The following is a 25,006-nucleotide window of genomic DNA, read 5'->3' as shown; positions in this document are numbered from 1 at the left end:
CCCATAATACACTACCTTCACGTGACGTGAGGGTAGTGGGTTTCTACCTTTGAGTTACTCTCAGCACATTTACTTTTAGTTATCTAAGTATTCGTTAACTAGTTAATTGAACAATGTCCTCCAGCTTTATAAATACAAAACAGCAAAAACGAATTTTCCTTCTTCCATTCTATGTATTCTTTGTATCCCACTAATAAGTACCATCTATTTTGAGAGAAAACTCTCGAGCCTTTTAACCCCAAAATGGGAAACACTATTTTCCTCGTACCCACATAATAATGCCCTCTCCCCTCAATATGGAATTACAGCCTCCTCTCTCTCCTCCCTCCCTCTCTCTCTCCCTCCTACAAGGCCCTGGAGGAGGAAAAGACTTTGGTTGCGTTTGCAAATGTTACATTCCAGCCAGAAGACAATATGTCAAATTAAACATTGAACGTTTTGAGTTGTGCTGATGTAATTGCATTAGGCCTTGTCAGCGAAACTCTCACCAGAGAGAAAGAGAAGGAGGGAGAGAGATAGAAGAAGGGAGAGATAGGTAGGGAGGGAGAGAGAAGAGAGAGAGATGAGACAATGTATGGAATTAGTAAAATCGGGAGGGCGTAGACATGTGTGTAACAACTGCAGCTAATATATTATAGGCCATGTACCTACCTAGTCCTCTGTGAATGCTCTATTTTAAAATAATAATACATAGTAATGGTGATAATTTATACTGTTCGAATAGGACTGAAGAGTCCCTTTACCCCAGCAAAAGACTCTTATACTCTTAATACTATTCTGTCCAAAGGTTCGTTCTCGGAACGGCTGGCTTTCTCATATCCTCTCTGTTTTCCTCGCTTCGCTTTCGGGGCGATAAGACCTTAGTAGTTACAGTTCCCTCTATCCCCTTTAAAAAAATCTGTATAATTATGTACCAATACCGAATTATTGCAATCCTGTGCTCAGCACTTGCTCGACTGCAAAGGACATCCTTATATTTGTTCATAAATACGGGTGTTCCAAGAAAAACACGTCTCATTTTCTCCTATTCTGCAACTGAAACTTGTTCAGCAATCTATTAATCTAACTACTACAGATATAATATAAATACTTAGTCTGACGCACTACCTTTTACCGTGGATTTAAAATGTACATTGACAAAAACTACGTAGGGTCATAAACTTCATCACAGGATTCTTTTTTTTTTACCGAACCTGGGACTTCTGAATTGTAAGGCTAGTGTGATGTGTCCATTAGTAGCAGTAATGAAAATGTGGATTGCGGATAACTTTCAATCCGGATATAAAAGAAAGTTGGTACAAAAGTACAAAACTTTAATGTAAAATTTACATTCACAGTTGAACATAAAAGATCATTGACTTTCTAGTCACATAGGTACATACCTAGACACAGCTATTAATGATAATAAATAGAGGAATGGAATACAGGAAAAGCACTGATGTTGTAAAGCGTTTGGTTTTGCTAATGTCTACCGGTATTACTAAAGCCTGTATGGAGGTCTTTGCAGACAAACATGTTTTTCTTATAAGCAATAGCATTCATAGGAACGTTTATTGCACAATTAAAATGACCGCAATAATAATTTATGACCCTCCATCTTGGGAAGGTAAATGTTCTTTACTATTATCCTTCTGTATTTCTCATTACATCGCTATGCACTCCACCCTTCTAAATATCTTTCATACTCGGGAATTTTCTCTTAACTCTCTTATAGGCGTACCTTATGTCCTCCTCAGACAATCTCTATCACTCAACCCTGATCTCCTACCATTCTCCCCGCTCTCTACAGTTATGACTTATGAATAATACGACTGAACCCTGAACTTCCCCTCATATCTGCTTCCAACCCGTCCTTCTAATTCTAAGTAACTCAAGATTCTCATAATCCCATCACTCTGTTTAATTAAAACTTGTCAAAATATGGAAAATGAATTATTATAATGTATAAAGAAAACAAAATAAGGACAAAAAAATGAGAACAAGAGTAAACATAGAAAAAAAATGAAGGAAAATAATTGTTTCTTGTTTATTTTCTTTAAACTCCTTCCTCTCTCCTTCCCTTCCTCCTTCTCCTCCTCTCTCCCTCCCCCTCCCTCTCCCTTTCCCTCTCTTTCTTTCTCTCATCTTTTCCCTGTATGAAATAAGTATCATTTTGTCCTCTGTCAGAAATTTTGTTTTCTTTGTTTCTCATTATATCTACTCTCTTTTCGCCGTTATCTTTTTTTCCCCGACTCCGTTTAGACTTCAAATGAAGAAGATGTTATTTAGCACTTCCACTATTTTATTAGTGACTTTAGCTATGTTTAATTTATCTGAAATGTTACATACATTATAGTTCATACTTGCTTCTGAATTGTCATCGAATAGGTAAGTATACATAGAATTACGTTTGGTTGAGATTGTATGATATTTTGATTAGGCCATGAAATCTACACAGGGAGTTTTGGCACATCCACTAATTTTTTTTACTTCTCATACAAACACCCCTGAGCTTTCTCGCTTGCATCGCTAATAATTTTGTGCTTTTCTTGTGTCAAAATCATTTGTATTTCAATCTGGTCCAGAATATTTACATTAACATGAAGATGGAACAACCGCTCGTCAAACTATTCGTCGGAATGAATTTTCAACAAACACAGGCAGTTGCCACAGCGCTGCCGAAGAGCGGATAGATATGTATACCCACTTTGAGGTCCATGACGCGAATGCGTTTCAATCTGGTCCAGAATATTTACATTAACATGAAGATGGAACAACCGCTCGTCAAACTATTCGTCGGAATGAATTTTCAACAAACAGAGGCAGTTGCCACAGCGCTGCCGAAGAGCGGATAGATATGTATACCCACCTTGAGGTCCATGACGCGAATGCAATCGTGATTCCAATCAGCGTAAAACATAACAAGAATGACCTTCAGTACCTTCACGGGAGAACGCCGTCTAAGCTCTACAAAAGAGATGTTCGTATAAGCACAATATTATATTGCACTGCACCATCTAGTTTAGCATCACCATCTACTATGCTTTCTACTAGCTCAGCAAACCTTAGACAAATGCGAAGTCAAACGAAGGAGAAAGACCATGCCTACATATTGACTAAGATTTAATTCATTTGACAATTTTTACCTACTTTCAATTTTCAACATATCAACGTGAAATGGGTTACCTTTTGTTCGAATTTTTTAATCAACAGAAAGTCTCTTGAAGCTCGGAGTCTGAGATAGTCCCAGCTGTGATTTTAGAAGATAACAAATTATTTGGATATCGATACTATTGGCAATTGTCATAATATATATGATACAACAGATGTATTTCCTAGTATTGCATTCAATGTCAGCATGGAGATCATTGGGACGGACATTAGGTACCTATATTGAGGAGCCCTTTAGCGCTCCGCCCCGCCAAGGCAAAATATTTCGTACCCTTTTTGGACTAACTTGACGGAATTTTTAACGTGAAGATGTTTTCTTGGTGTAATTATGTAAATAACTATAGATAGATAGGTAGGTAGGTACCTAAGTTGATTAGAAGTTGCGAAATCCATCCTGTGTGAAAGTCTGGAACTTTTGCTGAATGACGTCTGTCATTACAAAAGGACACAGTAATGTTAGTCATTTGTCAGCTCATATTTTCCGTTTTACTATTTACTCATTTCGTTTTTATGACAACAAAATGATGAACTCTGACACACGTACATCACCTTTGGTCTATCGTAAACTATAGGTTACCTATAGTAAAAATGGTATATTAGTGGTAGTTGATTAGAAGTTGCGAAATCCATCCTGTGTGAAAGTCTGGAACTTTTGCTGAATAACGTCTGTCATTACAAAAGGACACAGTAATGTTAGTCATTTGTCAGCTCATATTTTCCGTTTCACTATTTACTCATTTCGTTTTTATGACAACAAAATGATGAACTTTGACACACGTACATCACCTTTGGTCTATCGTAAACTATAGGTTACCTATAGTAAAAATGGTATATTAGTGGTAATATGTAGGTAACAGCTTTTTTTATACCATGATTTCCTCATCAACTGAGAATAACCAGGATAGAATACACGTTTATCTTCTGACCATCATGCTCTATGCTCTACTTCATCTAATACGTGAGTCATAAGCTCTTCACTTCTGTCATTGGTTGATAAGGTATCAAGTTGATGCCCTACATTCATCTCCAGATGTAAGTTATAAAAGAGACCCTCATCAACTGAGAATAACCAGGATAGAATACACGTTTATCTTCTGACCATCATGCTCTATGCTCTACTTCATCTAATACGTGAGTCGTAAGCTCTTCACTTCTGTCATTGGTTGATAAGGTATGAAGTTGATGCCCTACATTCATCTCCAGATGTAAGTTGTAAAAGAGACCTAAGTACTAGGTACTCTGTTTAGTAAACTATTCAGTCAATATGTCAGATCCTGACTCCCTATTACCTATAGAAAGTCGAAAAGTTACATGATCTGACTCATTGCTTCTGTAGGAAAAAGTGAAAAGAGTCGTTCGTTCTTCTTTTTGACACAGGATTAGTGGAGACGCCAAAACTCTCTATGAGTATCAAAGCAAAAGCTTTAAAATGTTCTAAAACAGGGTGGTTCTACATGTAGGTATCATGAATCTTTCCACCTGACACCCTGTACAGTATCCATACTGTACAATATACATATGTTATAATCATGTTTTAAGGGTTAATATTATATTATTTCTTACCCAAAGTTTTTCCATCAAAAGTTTGAATATGTTCCCTATCAGGACGGATATTCTCTTACCCAAAGAATACATTTTTATATGAATGAAATTGGTAGGTACCTACTTCATATCGTAATATTATTAAGACAATTTGGTGGTAAAGATCGTTATCTTTATTCAGCAGTGGATTGATAACAGCTGGTTATGATGATGGTGATTAAATGGGGGACTTGAGGGAAGAAGGGAGAAAAGGAAGAGTGAGGGAAGGAGGAAAGGAAGGAGAGGAATAGAAAGGGAAGGAGGAAGGAAGAGGCTCACCGCAGACGTTTCCCCAATATGTATAAGAGTTTAACTTTGCCTCCCTCACTCCACATTTTACTTCCCTTACTCCTTACTCCACATTTTAGTCCCCTTACTCCACACTCCAGATCCCTCTCTCCTCATTCCACAGTCTGGAGATACTCGCTTCGTTTTCTCTCATACGTATGGGGGTGCAATAAAAGGAGAGGAAAATTTTCAAAATAACAAGTTGTCTTGATAATTAATTTTACTTCCCTTACTCCTCACTCCACATTTTAGTCCCCTTACTCCACACTCCAGATCCCTCTCTCCTCATTCCACAGTCTGGAGATCCTCGCTTCCTTTTCTCTCATACGTATGAGGGTGCAATAAAAGGAGAGGAAAATTTTCAAAATAACGTCCCCTTACTCCACACTCCAGATCCCTCTCTCCTCATTCCACAGTCTGGAGATACTCGCTTCCTTTTCTCTCATACGTATGAGGGTGCAATAAAAGGAGAGGGAAATTTTCAAAGTTGTCTTGATAATTATACCCCTCCCGAAAAAAAAGCAAGATACAAATTTAGAGAATTTCAAGTTGATTTATGTTCCCGTGACGTCACACTTCCTACTCCCTAATTATCTTCCTCATTTCATTTCCTATCTTGTGCAACATATCTCGTAAACACGACCTCGGTGATGAAATGAAATAAATAGTAACTTACACACCTACTCCCTAATTATCTTCCTCATTTCATTTCCTATCTTGTGCAACATATCTCGTAAACACGACCTCGGTAATGAAATGAAATAAATATGTAGTAACTTACACAAAATCTTTCTCTCCATATAATTTTGTCCATAACAACAGTATCAATATTGAGAAGAGTGTCAGCGCTCCTTTGACTACTTTCGCTGTAGGACCAACTGTAAAGGTAGCTTAGTATATAGGACACATTAGGTACAATGTCCTGGGAGATTCGTCCAGAAAAATTTATCTATTTTGAGAGAAAACTCTCGAGCCTTTCAACCCCAAAATGGGAAACACTATTTTCCTCGTACCCACATAATAATGCCCTCTCCCCTCAATATGGAATGTACAGCCCCCTCTTTCTCTCTCTCTCCCTCCCTCGCTTTCAACCCCAAAATGGGAAACACTATTTTCCTCGTACCCACATAATAATGCCCTCTCCCCTCAATATGGAATGTACAGCCCCCTCTCTCTCTCTCTCTCCCTCCCTCCCTCTCTCTCCCTCCTACAAGGCCCTGGAGGAGGAAAAGACTTTGGTTGCGTTTGCAAATGTTACATTCCAGCCAGAAGACAATATGTCAAATTAAACATTGAACGTTTTGAGTTGTGCTGATGTAATTGCATTAGGCCTTGTCAGCGAAACCCTCACCGTCAAATTAAACATTGAACGTTTTGAGTTGTGCTGATGTAATTGCATTAGGCCTTGTCAGCGAAACTCTCACCAGAGAGAGAGAGAAAGAGAAGGAGGGAGAGAGATAGAAGAAGGGAGAGATAGGTAGGGAGGGAGAGAGAAGAGAGAGAGATGAGACAATGTATGGAATTAGTAAAATCGGGAGGGCGTAGACATGTGTGTAACAACTGCAGCTAATTGCCATTGTAATACACATGATTATTTATACAGAGTATGTATCCTATTGTGATATACGAGTGTAGTCATGTGTTAGTACTCCGATATGACTAAGGGTTGGCATTCTCTAAATTTTATCCTGTCAGGATATCTTATTTGAAAGTTATAAAATTATTAGTGGAGATGCCAAAACTTCTAATAGCTCCAATACATGACTCAGATTAGTGGAGATGCCTAAACTCCCAATCCCAATGCAATAACAACAGTAACAATATTGAGAAGAGTGTCAGCGCTCCTTTGACTACTTTCGCTGTAGGACCAAACTGTAAAGGTAGCTTAGTATATGTATAGGACACATTAGGTACAATGTCCTGGGAGATTCGTCCAGAAAAATTTATCTATTTTGAGAGAAAACTCTCGAGCCTTTTAACCCCAAAATGGGAAACACTATTTTCCTCGTACCCACATAATAATGCCCTCTCCCCTCAATATGGAATTACAGCCTCCTCTCTCTCCTCCCTCCCTGAAAACTCTCGAGCCTTTCAACCCCAAAATGGGAAACACTATTTTCCTCGTACCCACATAATAATGCCCTCTCCCCTCAATATGGAATTACAGCCCCCTCTCTCTCCTCCCTCCCTCTCTCTCTCTCTCTCCCTCCTACAAGGCCCTGGAGCAGGAAAAGACTTTGGTTGCGTTTGCAAATGTTACATTCCAGCCAGAAGACAATATGTCAAATTAAACATTGAACGTTTTGAGTTGTGCTGATGTAATTGCATTAGGCCTTGTCAGCGAAACTCTCACCAGAGAGAGAGAGAAAGAGAAGGAGGGAGAGAGATAGAAGAAGGGAGAGATAGGTAGGGAGGGAGAGAGAAGAGAGAGAGATGAGACAATGTATGGAATTAGTAAAATCGGGAGGGCGTAGACATGTGTGTAACAACTGCAGCTAATATATTATAGGCCATGTACCTACCTAGTCCTCTGTGAATGCTCTATTTTAAAATGAGAGAGAAGAGAGAGAGATGAGACAATGTATGGAATTAGTAAAATCGGGAGGGCGTAGACATGTGTGTAACAACTGCAGCTAATATAGGCCATGTACCTACCTAGTCCTCTGTGAATGCTCTATTTTAAAATAATAATACATAGTAATGGTGATAATTTATACTGTTCGAATAGGACTGAAGAGTCCCTTTACCCCAGCAAAAGACTCTTATACTCTTAATACTATTCTGTCCAAAGGTTCGTTCTCGGAACGGCTGGCTTTCTCTTATCCTGTCTGTTTTCCTCGCTTCGCTTTCGGGGCGATAAGACCTTAGTAGTTACAGTTCCCTCTATCAAACCCCTTTAAAAAAAATCTGTATAATTATGTACCTATTGTTTGAACCTATAGAAGAAAAAATTTATCCATGTGGGGTAAATTTTAATTATTTCTCTCTTTTGTTGCAGTTCATCCAGTGATCCACGTTCCAAATCAACTGGTGGGAGCGCCAATAGACACAGATGTCACCCTGGAGTGCTATGTTGAAGCCTATCCCAAATCCATCAATTACTGGGTTCGAGATCAGGGTAAGTCAGAAAAATGACCAGGGTATAACGAGTATTATGTACGAAACTATGTACCTATCCTGGCTGGAAAAGAACTCGTTATTGTGCTATTAAGAAATACTGAACAATATAGAGTCTATTATTGATATTATTAAACATACGTATATCTTACTACAGGAAATACTGAACAATATAGAGTCTATTATTGATATTATTAAACATACGTATATCTTACTACAAAGTAAAAATCTCGGAACAAGAAGTAGGTACCTAGTTTAAGAAGTTTTATTTTTTCTCGTCTTTATTGAAAATCATGAGAGCATGCCCCTATTTAACTCGTTATGAAAACTCGGTTATTTATATATTTATTTATTTTCGGGACGAGAAATGGTCTTTTCTCAAGTAGGGGAAAATACAAAAATAGCTACGTAGTTTAAGAAGTTTTATTTTTTCTCGTCTTTATTGAAAATCATGAGAGCATGCCCCTATTTAACTCGTTATGAAAACTCGGTTATTTATACCTATATTTATTTATTTTCGGGACGAGAAATGGTCTTTTCTCAAGTAGGGGAAAATACAAAAATAGCTACGTACAATGTAGGGTAAAATAGCTACCTAGTACCTACTTGACTTATTTCTTTGAAAAAATCAAAACGCCACTCAGAAAACTTTTTTCTTTTTTTTTAAGCCAGGAAAGAGGTTATTAAATGCGTTCATTTTATTATCTGCTGTGGATAGTTTGTTGTTTAGGAAATATTATTTCATTTTCCTTCTTTATTATTTTTCATATTTAGTGCCAAAATTTTTGGAAAAATATAATAATAACACAGAGCTTTCGGTTTTCCTAAACTCTCGCATTTATTCACACTCCACATTAATTTTCATACTCGTAAATTTCAGTGGGATGAAGAAGAGGAAGTACCCACAACATTGAGCTTCCTTCACACACTTGTAAGCCAAACAAAGTGAACCATCATTCAAATTAACCATCACTCAAATTAATTATTCGTGTTGCCGCTAAGGACCTCTTCATAATTTTGTAGGCCTTTAGAGAGGTCATTTAAAAGAAGTTGCTTTCACAGATACCCTGAATTGCCCTGAAGGCTTTATTGTGATCTAATACAAATATAATACATAACACAGAGCTTTCGGTTTTCCTAACTCTCGCATTTATTCACACTCCACATTAATTTTCATACTCGTACATTTCAATGGGATAAAGAAGAGGAAGTACCCACAACATTGAGCTTCACACACTTGTAAGCCAAACAAAATGAACCATCATTCAAATTAACCATCACTCAAATTCTTTACACTCAAATTAATTATTCGTGTTGCCGCTAAGGACCTCTTCATAATTTTGTAGGCCTTTAGAGAGGTCATTTAAAAGAAGTTGCTTTCACAGATACCCTGAATTGCCCTGAAGGCTTTATTGTGATCTAATAATTATAAAATTACTGTCTCATGTTACTCAATTTTAGACTACATCATGCATCTACGCTTGATCAAAAGCTTAAACGGCATTTTAAACTTGAGACTATAGACCTGAGTGTTATTGTCTCTATGATCCTCTTATGAACTGATTCCTAGAAGACAATGATTTCTAAAATAAATAGACTTATAATAATGAGGCAAAATATGGAAAATGAATTATTATAATGTATAAAGAAAACAAAATAAGGACAAAAAAATGAGAACAAGAGTAAACATAGAAAAAAAAATGGAAAATGAATAATTATAATGTATAAAGAAAACAAAAAGACAAAAATATGAGAACAAGAGTAAACATAGAAAAAAAATTAAGGAAAATAATTGTTTCTTGTTTATTTTCTTTAAACTCTTTCCTCTCTCCCTCCCTTCCTCCTTCTCCTCCTCTCTCTCTCTCTCTCCCTCTCTCCCTCCCTCCCCCTCCCTCTCCCTTTCCCTCTCTTTCTTTCTCTCATCTTTTCTCTGTATGAAATAAGTATCATTTTGTCCTCTGTCAGAAATTGTGTTTTCTTTGTTTCTCATTATACCATGAGCCTACGTATATCTGGTACACTAACCCTGTAATTGTCAGGGCCTTTGATCTTGTTGAAAATGAGAACGATAGAAATTAACAGTAGGTACTCAAGTTTATTTCGATTCATCATCTTGTCACGCCCATTGGCTATATTGTTTTGTCGTTTCTTCTCAAATTTCTGTGAAGTGTAAATAGACGAAAAAAGAAATAACAGATTTCAGGATTTTGAGGTAAATAAATACCGCATTTCTCTTGCTTTCAACGAAAGAACTCACAGAAATTCGTCACTTAGCTTTTTCTGTTGTGGAGGCTCTTGAACTGGAATATTTGCAGTTTTTGACACAGAAAGAAAAAATAAAATTGGAAATTTTAATCCTAAGATAGGATCCTCTTTTTTTTTTAATTAGGCACTTTAACCTTTACATAGGTCGTTCGCGCTGCTCATTCAATTTTTGATATCTCATATGAATATGGTTGATCCAGACCAGACATAGCCTTGTTGCTTAGAGTGTAAATAAAAAAATAAAATTGAATGGTTGAGAAATTTCTCAGGTTAGAGGATTCTCTATTTTTATTCCCACTCAAATTTTACCTCCACAACACTGATACTAAAAGACCACGAAATGTTTATTAGTGATAGCGGTAATGGTGTCTAAGAAAGCATTATAGGTGCACATACAGGGATGTTTCACTAATACTGATTAAAGCTAATCTTTCTAAACTAGAAACGTGTAAATTGGGTAGATAAGCCATTTGAAATAGGTAGCATTCCTCGCCTCTCGTCCTCTGTCTCTCTTTTGACTGGAGGTAATATTTTACCTAGACATAGGGACTAAGTATTTTCTTCTTGCCAAACATTACCCCTAGAGTTCTGTCTGTATCTAGCTACCTATCTGGTCTAAGGAATACTAAGTAAAGGATATTAATTAAAATTAGGGAAATCTTGAACTTAACTGTTAGTCTCCTCTGAACAACAACCGATATTAGCCTGCCTAATCTACAAAGGAGGCCTCAAATACTTCTCACAAGTAGGACGCACAATTAAACCTAATCCTTAAGACAAACACCGAGACAGGTGCACACGTTCCTAAGTAGAAATGAAAAGTTTTGAACGACATAAAGGCGCGTTGGTGTTATTGGTGGAACCTAAACAAAACACCCAGGTAGGATGAAAATGAATGGGTGTTGGTGAAACACAGGTTATTTTGTCTTGAAAAACTTTATCGTCCGATAACTACAGGGTGGTCAATACCTATTCAAGGAACCTTGGACCTTATTGCCCCTTGTCAATCAAACTTGTCAAAGGATACTAAATAAATAAATAACGTAAAGCACGGAAAAAATAGGTACCAATCTATTCTCATCTATCACACAGGTAATGTCGACTAGGAAAGGAAAAGCTCTTTCATTCTTTATAGGTACACATACAGGGATGTTTCACTAATACTGATTAAAGCTAATCTTTCTAAACTAGAAACGTGTAAATTGGGTAGATAACTACCTACCTAGGTATTTTTAGATACCTTACACATCCGTACCTAGCTGACTACTCAAGTGAGCTTAAGCTCTCACAGACGTCCTTGTTTTTGAGAAACTGTTAAAATAGCTTCCAAACTTCGGTAGGTATGTAAGTGGTTACACATCCGTACCTAGCTGACTACTCAAGTGAGCTTAAGCTCTCACAGACGTCCTTGTTTTTGAGAAACTGTTAAAATAGCTTCCAAATATTTTTAGATACCTTACACATCCGTACCTAGCTGACTACTCAAGTGAGCTTAAGCTCTCACAGACGTCCTTGTTTTTGAGAAACTGTTTAAATAGCTTCCAAACTTCGGTAGGTATGTAAGTGGTTAACCACTTTTCTAGTAAGTAAGCATCAGGAGGGTGCGGTTTTTGTAGGAAAGTATGAAAGATCTAATCATCATCACGAAAAATACATACAACCACAATTTAGCTGATGAGAGCATACTGTTCTAATGCCTGAGGCATTCTTTTATTCTATTTCTTCTGATAACTTCCCAAGTCGAAATCTGAAAATTTGGCAGAGATATTTGAAATTCGGTAAGCATCAGGAGGGTGCGGTTTTTGTAGGAAAGTATGAAAGATCTAATCATCATCATGAAAAATACATACAACCACAATTTAGCTGATGAGAGCATACTGTTCTAATGCCTGAGGCATTCTTTTATTCTATATTTCTTCTGATAACTTCCCAAGTCGAAATCTGAAAATTTGGCAGAGATATTTGAAATTTGCAGCTCATAAAAGAGTGAGAATCCTGTGTCTTAGTTTATTTACTAGTTTTTATTATGCACACTGCTAAAGCTTTGCCGTACTTTTTTATTATTAGTTTTTTCTTCTTCCTTCTTCGTCTCTTCCCTTCCTCCTTCTTCTTCTCTCCTCCTTCTCCTCCTCCTGTTTCCTCTCCTTTCTTTACTTTCCTATTGTAGCAGCTCATAAAAGAGTGAGAATCCTGTGTCTTAGTTTATTTACTAGTTTTTATTATGCACACTGCTAAAGCTTTGCCGTACTTTTTTTTTATTATTAGTTTTTTTCTCCTCTTCCTTCTTTGTCTCCTCCTCCTCTCCTCCTCTTCCTCCTCTGTTTCCTCTCCTTTCTTTAGTTTCCTATTGTAATATTTTCGTGTTCACGTTTGAAGGCCCAAGCCTGGTTGGGAAGTGCAGTGAAGATGGGGACATGGAACGGAAGAGAGGATGGCAGAAGAAGAGATTATGTTTCTCGAGGCTATTGACGTTTTTTGTGTCCATGAGATTAGCTGCTTTTTTTCGCACTAAACTTTGTGGAAAAAAGTAACTGGACCGTTTGCCTTGCTTGTATACAGATTTGTAGGTTCTCAAATAAATCCCCTGTTCGTATCTCTGTACCTACGATATCGTATTATGTTAACTTGAAACGACTATTTGTTTAGAAAATTGAGGTCTAAGGGTATCAAAAGAATGCTACCTATCTTCTGATAACCTTGGTGAGGGAACGGAAGAGAGGATGGCAGAAGAAGAGATTATGTTTCTCGAGGCTATTGACGTTTTTTGTGTCCATGAGATTAGCTGCTCCTTAGTGAGAGTTGATAGCGAGCGCTTACTAAGATATCAGATCACTTGAGAAACGAGATTTCGAGAGGAAACTACAAGCCTTAGTGAGAGTTGATAGCGAGCGCTTACTAAGATATCAGATCACTTGAGAAACGAGATTTCGAGAGGAAACTACAAGGAACTCAGTCTGTTTGATAGACCTTGTAAATTGAGCTTCATTACGAGTAGAGCATCGTGTAATTTATCAGATGTCCTGGTGGTTTCTTTCTTCCAACGTAGGTTCTTTACATTTTCCTCCAAATGTACTTGGACCCTGATAAGTACGTATTTGTTTATCTTTCTTACCTTTATCCTCTATGTTTTCTTTAAATTCATCTTCTTTTCTCTCAAAACCACAATTAAATTTAGGTTCTAACCTGTGTACGAGTACAGTCAGTCTAGCTGTTATTCTTGAGGTTAACTTGAAACGACTATTTGTTTAGAAAATTGAGGTCTAAGGGTATCAAAAGAATGCTATCTTCTGATAACCTTGGTGAGTGATTACGTTAACTTGAAACGACTATTTGTTTAGAAAATTGAGGTCTAAGGGTATCAAAAGAATGCTATCTTCTGATAACCTTGGTGAGTGATTAGATCTTGAGTTTATGCAGTACAGCTTTATGATATGGTGGACTCACTGAGGGGCCAATAACCAACACGTATTTCACATGAGCCTACGTATATCTGGTACACTAACCCTGTAATTGTTAGGGCCTTTGATCTTGTTGAAAATGAGAACGATAGAAATTAACACTTCTGATAACCTTGGTGAGTGATTAGATCTTGAGTTTATGCAGTACAGCTTTATGATATGGTGGACTCACTGAGGGGCCAATAACCAGCACGTATTTTACATAAGCCTACGTATAACTGGTACACTAACCCTGTAATTGTCAGGGCCTTTGATCTTGTTGAAAATGAGAACGATAGAAATTAACAGTCCTCAAGTTTATTTCGATTCATCATCTTGTCACGCCCATTGGCTATATTGTTTTGTCATTTTTTCTCAAATTTCTGTGAAAAGTAAATAGACGAAAAAAGAAATAACAGATTTCAGGATTTTGAGGTAAATAAATACCTCTTGCTTTCATCGAAAGAACATTTCTCTTACTTTCATCGAAAGAACTCACAGAAATTCGTCACTTAGCTTTTTCTGTTGTGGAGGCTCTTGAACTGGAATTTTTGCAGTTTTTGACACAGTAAGAAAAAATAAAATTGGAAATTTTAATCCTAGGATATGTCAGAACGTTACTAATTTATGGATCAACCTCAATCAAAATCAATCAATCAGCTTTTTAAGTGTTTTCTTTTCAATTTTTTTGCGGAACACTTGCTTGCTACCCTCTTCTTCTCTATAAATTCCTATGCGGCCTCTTTAGTAATGATTAATGAAGATATTTTCAAAAAATAATAATTTTAATACTCTTTGTAAAAAGTCATTAATATTAGAGAATTACCTTGTAAGAAACTTGAACTTGTTCAGGAGTAAGTTTTGAAAATAGGTGGAGGATCTCGGGGGTTTTTGTCCTCTGTTCCCAATTCCTAGAAGAAATCCTGTTTTACAAGCAAATGCAGCATGTATTTTAGGATTTTGTCCAAAGAAACTTACAGAACTCACAGAAATTCGTCACTTAGCTTTTTCTGTTGTGGAGGCTCTTGAACTGGAATTTTTGCAGTTTTTGACACAGTAAGAAAAAAAAAATAAAATTAGAAATTTTAATCCTAGGATAGGTATGTCAGAACGTTACTAATTTATGGATCAACCTCAATCAAAATCAATCAATCAGCTTTTTAAGTGTTTTCGTTTCAATTTTTTTGCGGAACACTTGCTTGCTACCCTCTTCTTCTCTATAAATTCCTATGCGGCCTTTTTAGTAATGATTAATGAAGATATTTTCAAAAAATAATAATTTTAATACTCTTTGTAAAAAGTCATTAATATTAGAGAATTACCTTGTAAGAAACTTGAACTTGTTCTGGAGTAAGTTTTGAAAATAGGTGGAGGATCTCGGGGGTTTTTGTCCTCTGCTCCCAATTCCTAGAAGAAATCCTATTTACAAGCAAATGTAGGATTTCAATGAGCAAATGTAGGATTTTGTATTTTAGGATTTTGTCCAAAGAAACTTACGTATACTTGTATGTATGTAATTCTGTATAGTATAGTGTTGTGAACTAGATCTTCATCCCTTTTCATGCCTAAGTTTCTAAAGCGGGGTCCACACATAGTTCACTCGTGATGGTAGTGATTATAATATTATATCGAGCGATACACTGGTCCTATACAAAGGATTGTTGATACCCAGGTCGCGGTCGTTTAAAATATGTATGTAATTCTGTATAGTATAGTGTTGTGAACTAGATCTTCATCCCTTTTCATGCCTAAGTTTCTAAAGCTGTGTCCACACATAGTTCACGCCGTCGGTCGACGAAGTGAATCTATGTTGTCGAGGCAGTGTGGATGGTTCAGTCGACATCGCCGGCGTTGACTATGTGTGGATCTGTGGGCACACCTTTACACTTTCATTTACTCGCAAAGTCCCCACACAATTAAATTTAGGTTCTAACCTGTGTACGAGTACAGTCAGTCTAGCTGTTATTCTTGAGAAAATCCGCTTTGGAGCAAAATGCCACAGTAACAGTAAAACGTCATGGAATGTTATTACTTTCTATTACCTACATTGTTTTATCTATGTTACAGCTTCATGGATATCTAAGTCAAACGTAAATTTTACTTTATTAAATAACGAACTAAAATTATTCTTGAGAAAATCCGCTTTGGAGCAAAATGCCACGGTACAACGTCATGAAATGTTATTGTATTCTTGAGAAAATCCGCTTTGGAGCAAAATGCCACGGTACAACGTCATGAAATGTTATTGCTTTCTATTACCTACATTGTTTTATCGTTGTTACAGCTTCATGGATGTCTCTTAAGTAAACGTAAATTTTACTTTATTAAATAACAACCTACATTGTTTTATCTATGTTACAGCTTCATGGATATCTAAGTTAAACGTAAATTTTACTTTATTAAATAACGAACTAAAAGTTGTGAAACCAGCTTACTTCTTTGGTAATTTTATTGTGTATTTTCATTGCATTGATACCTATGTAACGTATTTCCATTAAATCCTACATTAAAACGAGTTAACCAGTGCTCAAAAAGTCGAATCGCTGAGTCTAAAGCAACGCCTGTTATTTAGAAATTCAATGCAACAAGCAATACTAACAAAAAAGTAAGTTCTGAAAACAACTCTGTGACCACATTTTAGGAACCACTGCCGAACTCTGTGACCACATTTTAGGAACCGCTGCTGAATCATAAAAATCTGAAGTGGACATAGTTTCGGAACCGCTTCGGAACGTATGGGGCTTAAACCCCAAGATTTAGTGTCACAATCTGAAATAGACCGTACAATCTGGGCTTTACGCCCCATATGTCCCGAAGTGGTTCCGAAACTATGGGAAAAAAAATTTGTACTTCACATAGTTTCGGAACCGCTTTAGAAAATAGGGGCTTAAACGCCAACATTTAAGTGTCAAAATGTCGACTGCGCTGTAATAGACCGTAAAATTTGGGCTTTCAGCCCCTTATGTTCTAAAGCGGTTCCAAAACTATGGCCACTAGGGAGTAAAATTTTTAAATTGTGTGAATAGTCAGCCATAAAAGTTCAATCCTAAATCCCCATTGTCATTCCACTTTTAACTTTGAGAATGGCTAATGTAACTTCCAGTCCTTATTGTTTGTGAATTTACATACAAATAAATGGAACTTGTTAAAATAAATACCTTAATTAAGTCTAGGTCCTAAACCTCTTGCTGGGATCATGGATTAATCCATTAATTAATGTCAATACCGAAATAATCAGCCTTGATAAACCCCGGCAATAAAGACACAAAAAAGATATATTGAAAACACAATGACAGGCAAATTACCCATCTGCTTATAAAAGAAAACTCCTGGTTTTGGCACACTAGAGGAAGTGCAACATCAAGAAGCGAACATAATGTTTGCTTACAAAGAAGAAAAAAAAATCTTTTACTTAAAGGCTTTATCCAAAGACTTTATTTTAACGCCCAGAATTTATGTTTTATTTATACCTTTTTCCTTCATTTAACCAGAAGCACTTGTAAAGTAGAACCATCCGTTTTGTCAAATATTAGTAAGTTAATAGGCAGATACTTTGTTATTGCAACCAAGTTACGAGTAGATATAAGCACCCGTTTGTTCGTATGTGTCTTCCAAGTTTTGACGTAAAGGTATACATGTAGGTTGAATGAAGTTGAGTTTCAAGTATTTGTTCAAAATTCTACTTGGTTATTAGGTACCTGAGGAATAAGGAATGTAAACACTCACGTAGATAAGTTCGATGCGTATTTTACTCAAGCTATTGTGTTTCTTTGAATACTTTTTCGTTTTCCTCTATTTATGTTTGATGTGTAAAAGTAGGAAGCGTTTTGCTCAAGTTCAAGTTTAGAAGAAGGAACATTGTTTTGTATATTCTTACTTGTTCTTCGTTTTGAAGTCGATTATGTTTCTATAGAGTTCAGCAGTCTAATCTATTATCCAATTCGTTCTTCTGGTTTCAGGAGACATGGTGATTTCCAGTGAGAGGTACGAGGTGGAGAGCATTTCCAGATCAATATTTGACTTCAAAATGAGACTGACGATCAAGAAGATCACCAAGTATGACCTTGGATCTTATAAATGTATTGCGAAGAATTCTTTGGGCGAGGTGGAGAGTAGCATTCGACTTTATGGTAAGACTCTTTTTTTGACCATTTGGCATGGCACTTTTTCAGCCAAATTGCACCATATGACCTTGGATCTTATAAATGTATTGCGAAGAATTCTTTGGGCGAGGTGGAGAGTAGCATTCGACTTTATGGTAAGACTCTTTTTTGACCATTTGGCATGGCACTTTTTCAGCCAAATTGATGCACCAAATATCGCCTTTACTATAGCACTTGTATGGTAGATATATTTCGGGATAAGCCGAGAGATAGGGAAAACCTAGAATATAAGAAGGGGAAATGTTTCCCCCTTCTATATTTCCCAGTAATAGTTACAGGGATATTCTAGGTTTTACCGGGAAATCCTAGGTTTACCCGTTCGGGATAAGCCGAGAGATAGGGAAAACCTAGAATATAAGAAGGGGAAATGTTTCCCCCTTCTATATTTCCCAGTAATAGTTACAGGGTTTTACCGGTATTCTAGGTTTTACCGGTAAATCCTAGGTTTACCCGCAAATAATAGCAGATAATATAAAAATACAGTCATTTGTTTTAATGACTTTTGAGATAAAACTGCAGGACATTTTAACACGTTTAAACGGCTGGCGAAATCGCTTACTTTTCTACTAATGTAAGAATAAATTTAATGAAAAAGGGAGGAAAAAACCACAGGCTTACCCCATAAAATACTTCTAGGTATTCAATGTAAAATGTATAGTCAGTCGATTTAATATTTTATTTGTAAGTTGGTCTATTGACTCTATGACCTATTAACTAACCATAGTGCTTACCTACATACCTTCACTTATTTACATCAATGATTTTGACAAGATGGGTTGAAAACTCTATTGAACAATTTTTAGACTGTCCCTGCCTGGTGGTCTTTTGCTATCTACGAAGGAAATAATAGCAGATAATATAAAAATACAGTCATTCGTTTTAATGACTTTTGAGATAAAACTGCAGGACATTTTAACACGTAAAAAAAAATGTGTCATTAAAAGTTGGAGCAGAAGTTTTTCCCAGCAACAGGCCATTTGAAATAGGTAGCATTCCTCGCCTCTCGTCCTCTGTCTCTCTTTTGACTGGAGGTAATATTTTACCTAGACATAGGGACTAAAAGTATTTTCTTCTTGCCAAACATTACCCCCAGAGTTCTGTCTGTATCTAGCTACCTATCTGGTCTAAGGAATACTAAGTAAAGGATATTAATTAAAATTAGGGAAATCTTGAACTGAACTGTTAGTCTCCTCTGAACAACAGCCGATATTAGCCTGCCTAATCTACAAAGGAGGCCTCAAATTTGCGTCCTACTTCTCACAAGTAGGACGCACAATTAAACCTAATCCTTAAGACAAACACCGAGACAGGTGCACACCTTCCTAAGTAGAAATGAAAAGTTTTGAACGACATAAAGGCGCGTTGGTGTTATTGGTGGAACCTAAACAAAACACCCAGGTAGGATGAAAATGAATGGGTGTTGGTGAAACACAGGTTATTTTGTCTTGAAAAACTTTATCGTCCGATAACTACAGGGTGGTCAATACCTATTCAAGGAACCTTGGACCTTATTGCCCCTTGTCAATCAAACTTGTCAAAGGATACTAAATAAATAAATAAATAAAGTAAAGCACGTAAAAAATAGGTACCAATCTATTCTCATCTATCACACAGGTAATGTCGTCGTACAACAGACCTATAGCTAGGTATATCCTAATCTAATATTGTAGCAATTTTATTTCCCCGTAATGTTTTGTTATAATAGCTACCCAGGTACTTTCCCTACATATAATCAAAGATGCTACATGCCTAATCTAATATTGTAGCAATTTTATTTCCCCGTAATGTTTTGTTATAATAGCTACCCAGGTACTTTCCCTACATATAATCAAAGATAGGTTGATTGTTTTAGATTCGTGCACGGTTTTCACTTTGTTTTTGTATCCCTCATAAGGTTCGGTGTAATCTTCCTCAGAGATGATAGAGATTCCAGGCTCTCCGAAAAAGAAAGATCAAACCGCCAAATACGAAGACAACCTTACAGGAGAAACTGATATTCCTGATGATGACGACATCATCTCTGAGGAAGATTACACCGAACCTTATGAGGGATACAAAAACAAAGTGAAAACCGTGCACGAATCTAAAACAATCAACCAAATCGTTCTCCCTACAAGGAAGACAAGTCAGTCCCAGCAGACGACCTTGAAATCGGTGCCGAATGTCGGGAATCGACTACATGCTACATGCTACAAAGAAACTTCTCTCATTTGAGAGGGGCGATGGCGTTTTATGTCAGTCTCAGTTCATTTTGAAGTTTTCCTAACGAGGTACTATGGAAAGCGAAAATAAATAAGCAAATAAAATTGCTCTGCAAACACCCAGTAATAAAGTGAAAGGATTAAAGCTGTGCAAGTTTTATGTACCAGTGAGCTTTAGTTAAAAACTCGTAGCGAAGGTTTCTGTAGTATTTACTCTTATTCTCTCGCTTGGCGTTCGCTTTTTTCCTTCAAAAAAGTTTATTAATTCCTATACCTACCTTTCTACCTCACTGTTCTCAGTTTACTGCTAAATTTTCATCCCTCTGTCTCTATAAAGTCTGCCCTTTTGAAGAAACCAAAGTTCGCAATGAATATTGAAGGCAATTTCCATCGTTGCTCAAACTCAGATATGTGTATAAAGTCTGCCCTTTTGAAGAAACCAAAGTTCGCAATGAATATTGAAGGCAATTTCCATCGTTGCTCAAACTCAGATAGATGACCATGTGGCGATATATCTTCTTTAGAACCTTAGACTAGGTCATCAAGGATTCAACCGGAGTGAAGCGAATGTTTAGCATAGGGAACGTTACTTACGAGTATACCTTGCAGACATAGGGCACATAGGTATGGTCTATGACACCTGTCACAATGAAAGACTCTTCATTTGTGTAGAAATTAACTTCCAACGTGTGAAAACAAAATAGAACTAACACTACATAAATATTATGATATATCATAATATTTATGTAGTATCATAATATTTCATAATATTTAGTTCTATTTTGTTTTCACACGTTGGAAGTTAATTTCTACACAAATGAAGAGTCTTTCATTGTGACAGGTGTCATAGACCATACCTATGTGCCTTATGTCTGCAAGGTATACTCGTAAGTAACGTTCCCTATGCTAAACATTCGCTTCACTCCGGTTGAATCCTTGATGACCTAGTCTAAGGTTCTAAAGAAGATATATCGCCACATGATCATCTATCTATCTGAGTTTGAGCAACGATGGAAATTGCCTTCAATATTCATTGCGAACTTTGGTTTCTTCAAAAGGGCAGACTTTATACACATTCTATCTGAGTTTGAGCAACGATGGAAATTGCCTTCAATATTCATTGCGAACTTTGGTTTCTTCAAAAGGGCAGACTTTATACACATTCTTCCATTCACTTTCAAGTTCTTCAACTCAACAGTTCAGTTCCTACTTTTTATTCCTATAAAGTGTTCAGTCTGAGTCTCAAGAGAAGATGTCTGTTGGGACCTGGAAGCAAGAACTAAGGCAGGATAAGACTTTTTATAATACCCGAGTCAAAACTTCGTTGTATTTTGAAGAATTATGATGAACTCTCCTTTTTTTATGAAGAAGGATTAAATATAATATTAGAATGGTACTTAGTAGAAGTATTTTGAAGAATTATGATGAACTCTCCTTTTTTTATGAAGAAGGATTAAATATAATATTAGAATGGTACTTAGTAGAATTTTTTTTTATTATTCTCTCTCTGAAGGAGCATTACCCTTGGACTCTTGGAGTTTAGAGCTCCTCCCAGAACTGTTTAGGACTTGTGTACTTACTCCTTATTCATCAGGTTAGCATTACCCTTGGACTCTTGGAGTTTAGAGCTCCTCCCAGAACTGTTTAGGACTTGTGTACTTACTCCTTATTCATCAGGTTTTTTTAATGCCAAATCTTGTTGAACTTCTACATACGTGATTGAAAAATGGAAGTTCTTATTTCGACTCATTTCTTGTAAGTTTATTTATTTTATTTTATTTCTTTTTGAAGGCGTCGAAAGAAAATGCAAAAAAATGCGTCGAAATGCTTCGTGTAATATACACACTGGCGTGCTCAGGCCGGAACTTGGCCTGGCGCACTGCCGTGCGCCTAGATATGATGGCGTTTATCTCACCTCTTTAGCATCAGGTTTTTTTAATGCCAAATCTTGTTGAACTTCTACATACGTGATTGAAAAATGGAAGTTCTTATTTCGACTCATTTCTTGTAATTTTATTTATTTTATTTTATTTCTTTTTGAAGGCGTCGAAAGAAAATGCAAAATAATTATGATGTTAGTGGTCTGAAAATGTTGAATGAGGTTTGTGCGAGGTGTGCCAAAACCATTCTTTTTTTAGGCATAATCCTCAAGATATTTTACACTTTTTGTTATATTTTCATTTTTCAGTATTATTTTAGTAGTAGGTACTCATAATCCTCAAGATATTTTACACTTTTTGTTATATTTTCATTTTTCAGTATTATTTTAGTAGTAGGCATAATCCTCAAGATATTTTACACTTTTTGTTATATTTTCATTTTTCAGTATTATTTTAGTAGTAGGTACCTATTATTATATTTTTTTTCACTTTTTGCCGTCTCTTTACTTTTTTCCCTTTCTTTCAATTTATGAATTTTGAATAGTGTTGATAATGTCTAGGTATAGGTATCTATGTGCCTATCTTGAGAATTTTATTAAAAAATCTTCGGTACTAGTAGCCTGACATCAAACTGTTCGACATTGGAGTTCTTTCTGAACCCACTACCCATAGGAGTCCTACTTTTGTGTTCCACATTGCATACTCAGTATAATAACAGGCGACCATACCTTTAGTGACTAACTCAGTTCAGTACATTACACCTACTTTTGTGTTCCACATTGCATACTCAGTATAATAACAGGCGACCATACCTTTAGTGACTAACTCAGTTCAGTACATTACATATAGGGTCCTACTTTTGTGTTCCACATTGCATACTCAGTATAATAACAGGCGACCATACCTTTAGTGACTAACTCAGTTCAGTACATTACATAGGTATACCTAATTAGTCTACTTACCTACATATCTATCTGGCTAATGCATAGGTACTAGGTGATAAACTTTGGTAAGGAGTTAGATATAGGATAGAGAACATAGTAATACTTACCTACATACCTATCTGGCTAATGCATAGGTACTAGGTGATAAACTTTGGTAAGGAGTTAGATATAGGATAGAGAACATAGTATCACCTCGTTTTGTAAGCAGGAGAGCGCGGGTTCGACCTAAGCCGAAGTATGGCGTTTATCTCACCTCTTTAGGTATGTCATAAAATCTACCGTTCTTTGTGCATTCTGCACAAAGCAAAGGTAAATTTTAAGGTAGAAAGAAATCCAGATTATTATACCTCCTGTTAGTGTTAACCCTGTTGGAACAAAAGAAAGATAAAAGGGTAAAGGGGATAGAAAAGGGTAAACAGAAGCTGGGGTGAAGGGTAAAAGAAAGATATAGGTAGGTGTTTTGATATAAATCGCTCAGTTGAGTACCTCTGAACACTAAACACCCGTTTTTCATCAATTATGAGCTTAACACTTGAGCGGATACCAACGGATTCTGGCTTCTGCTCTTGCTTTCAGCTTTCCCAGTTTCTGTTGGCTGCACGCCCAAACAGATTTCCATACAAAGAAAGACTAACTTTTATAGCATTACCCTTGGACTCTTGGAGTTTAGAGCTCCTCCCAGAACTGTTTAGGACTTGTGTACTTACTCCTTATTCATCAGGTTTTTTTTAATGCCAAATCTTGTTGAACTTCTACATACGTGATTGAAAAATGGAAGTTCTTATTTCGACTCATTTCTTGTAAGTTTATTTATTTTATTTTATTTCTTTTTGAAGGCGTCGAAAGGAAATGCACATTATACTATTATGACTGCCAAAAAATTCAGAGGAAAAGATCTTATTTCCTCTAAATGTAATCTTACAGTTCATCCTTCAATTATTTAATCAGCTTACAAAATACGTGGGTTCGTATAGCCATAGAGATTACTACCTTCTACTTCTTGTATAAATATCAGACAGGAATAGACTAGATATAAATAATTAGGTATCTATTCCCAGTACTTCCCGCAGTCTATTTTTAAGGGACTTTAGAGTGGGTGGTACGTAAATAATTACATAAAACAAGAGAGTAGGTATAGGTACTCCTACATAGTTAAAAAAACCAAAAAAGTAAAAGGTATGAGTTTTTTTTTTTTTTTTTTTTATTTAATAATAATAAAAATTGGACAACATTACCACCTTTAGGGGACAATGATACCTCAACTTATTCTCTAACATAAAAGAAACTTTATTAGTAGGTACCTCAACGGACCATTTCTGTACTATAGTGCTTTTTTTAGGGCTCAAATTTCAGCATGTTTTTCATTTTAAGAACATTAATGTCTTTTATCACGTTCCCCTCTCTCGTTTTAATGTCCCTCCTTTCTGATTTTTTCCAAATGGATTTAAGTAGCTCGAGAAATAGGAGTAAAAAAGTGACTTACTTATCTTCCTTCCTTTTACCACTGCTCTATCTCTCCTTGTGTTATCTTAAGTTTAGACGTAAAAGAATAATTATTATTTATTATTATGTTACCAAGCTTGAAAGTGAGGCACCTAGTAAATTTCATTCGAGACTCGAGCGTAGCATTGTCGTCATTAAAAATTAAACGGCTGGCGAAATCGCTTACTTTTCTACTAATGTAAGAATAAATTTAATGAAAAAGGGAGGAAAAAACCACAGGCTTACCCCAAAAAATTCTTCTAGGTATTCAATGTAAAATGTATAGTCGATTTTAATATTTTATTTGTAAGTTGGTCTATTGACTCTATGACCTATTAACTAACCATAGTGCTTACCTACATGTCATTAAAAAGATTTATCCTTGTAAAAGAGGAACAAAAAGGGGAATCTTAAGGTAGGAGTAAGAATTAAATAGAATGACGAGTACATAGGTACAAAGAAGATTTAAATCATTAAAAAGATTTATCCTTGTAAAAG

General features: G+C 36.2%; 1 protein-coding gene across 1 annotated transcript in view; it reads left to right on the top strand.

The window, feature by feature from the left end:
• Positions 1-20,215, top strand: part of LOC103523959 — a 125,079-nt gene extending 104,864 nt beyond the window's left edge. Inside the window, exons 10-12 of the mRNA XM_026833181.1 lie at positions 8,018-8,137; positions 17,798-17,968; positions 19,926-20,215. Coding sequence (XP_026688982.1) covers positions 8,018-8,137; positions 17,798-17,968; positions 19,926-20,215 — 581 coding nt within the window. The remainder of the gene's footprint in view (positions 1-8,017; positions 8,138-17,797; positions 17,969-19,925) is intronic.
• Positions 20,216-25,006: the final 4,791 nt, after the last annotated feature.

This window comes from Diaphorina citri, unplaced genomic scaffold (assembly GCF_000475195.1).
Source record: "Diaphorina citri unplaced genomic scaffold, Diaci psyllid genome assembly version 1.1 scaffold86, whole genome shotgun sequence".
NCBI classification, from domain to species: domain Eukaryota; kingdom Metazoa; phylum Arthropoda; class Insecta; order Hemiptera; family Psyllidae; genus Diaphorina; species Diaphorina citri.
Note: the sequence above shows the minus strand (reverse complement) of the source record. Positions and strands in the feature narration are given on the sequence as shown.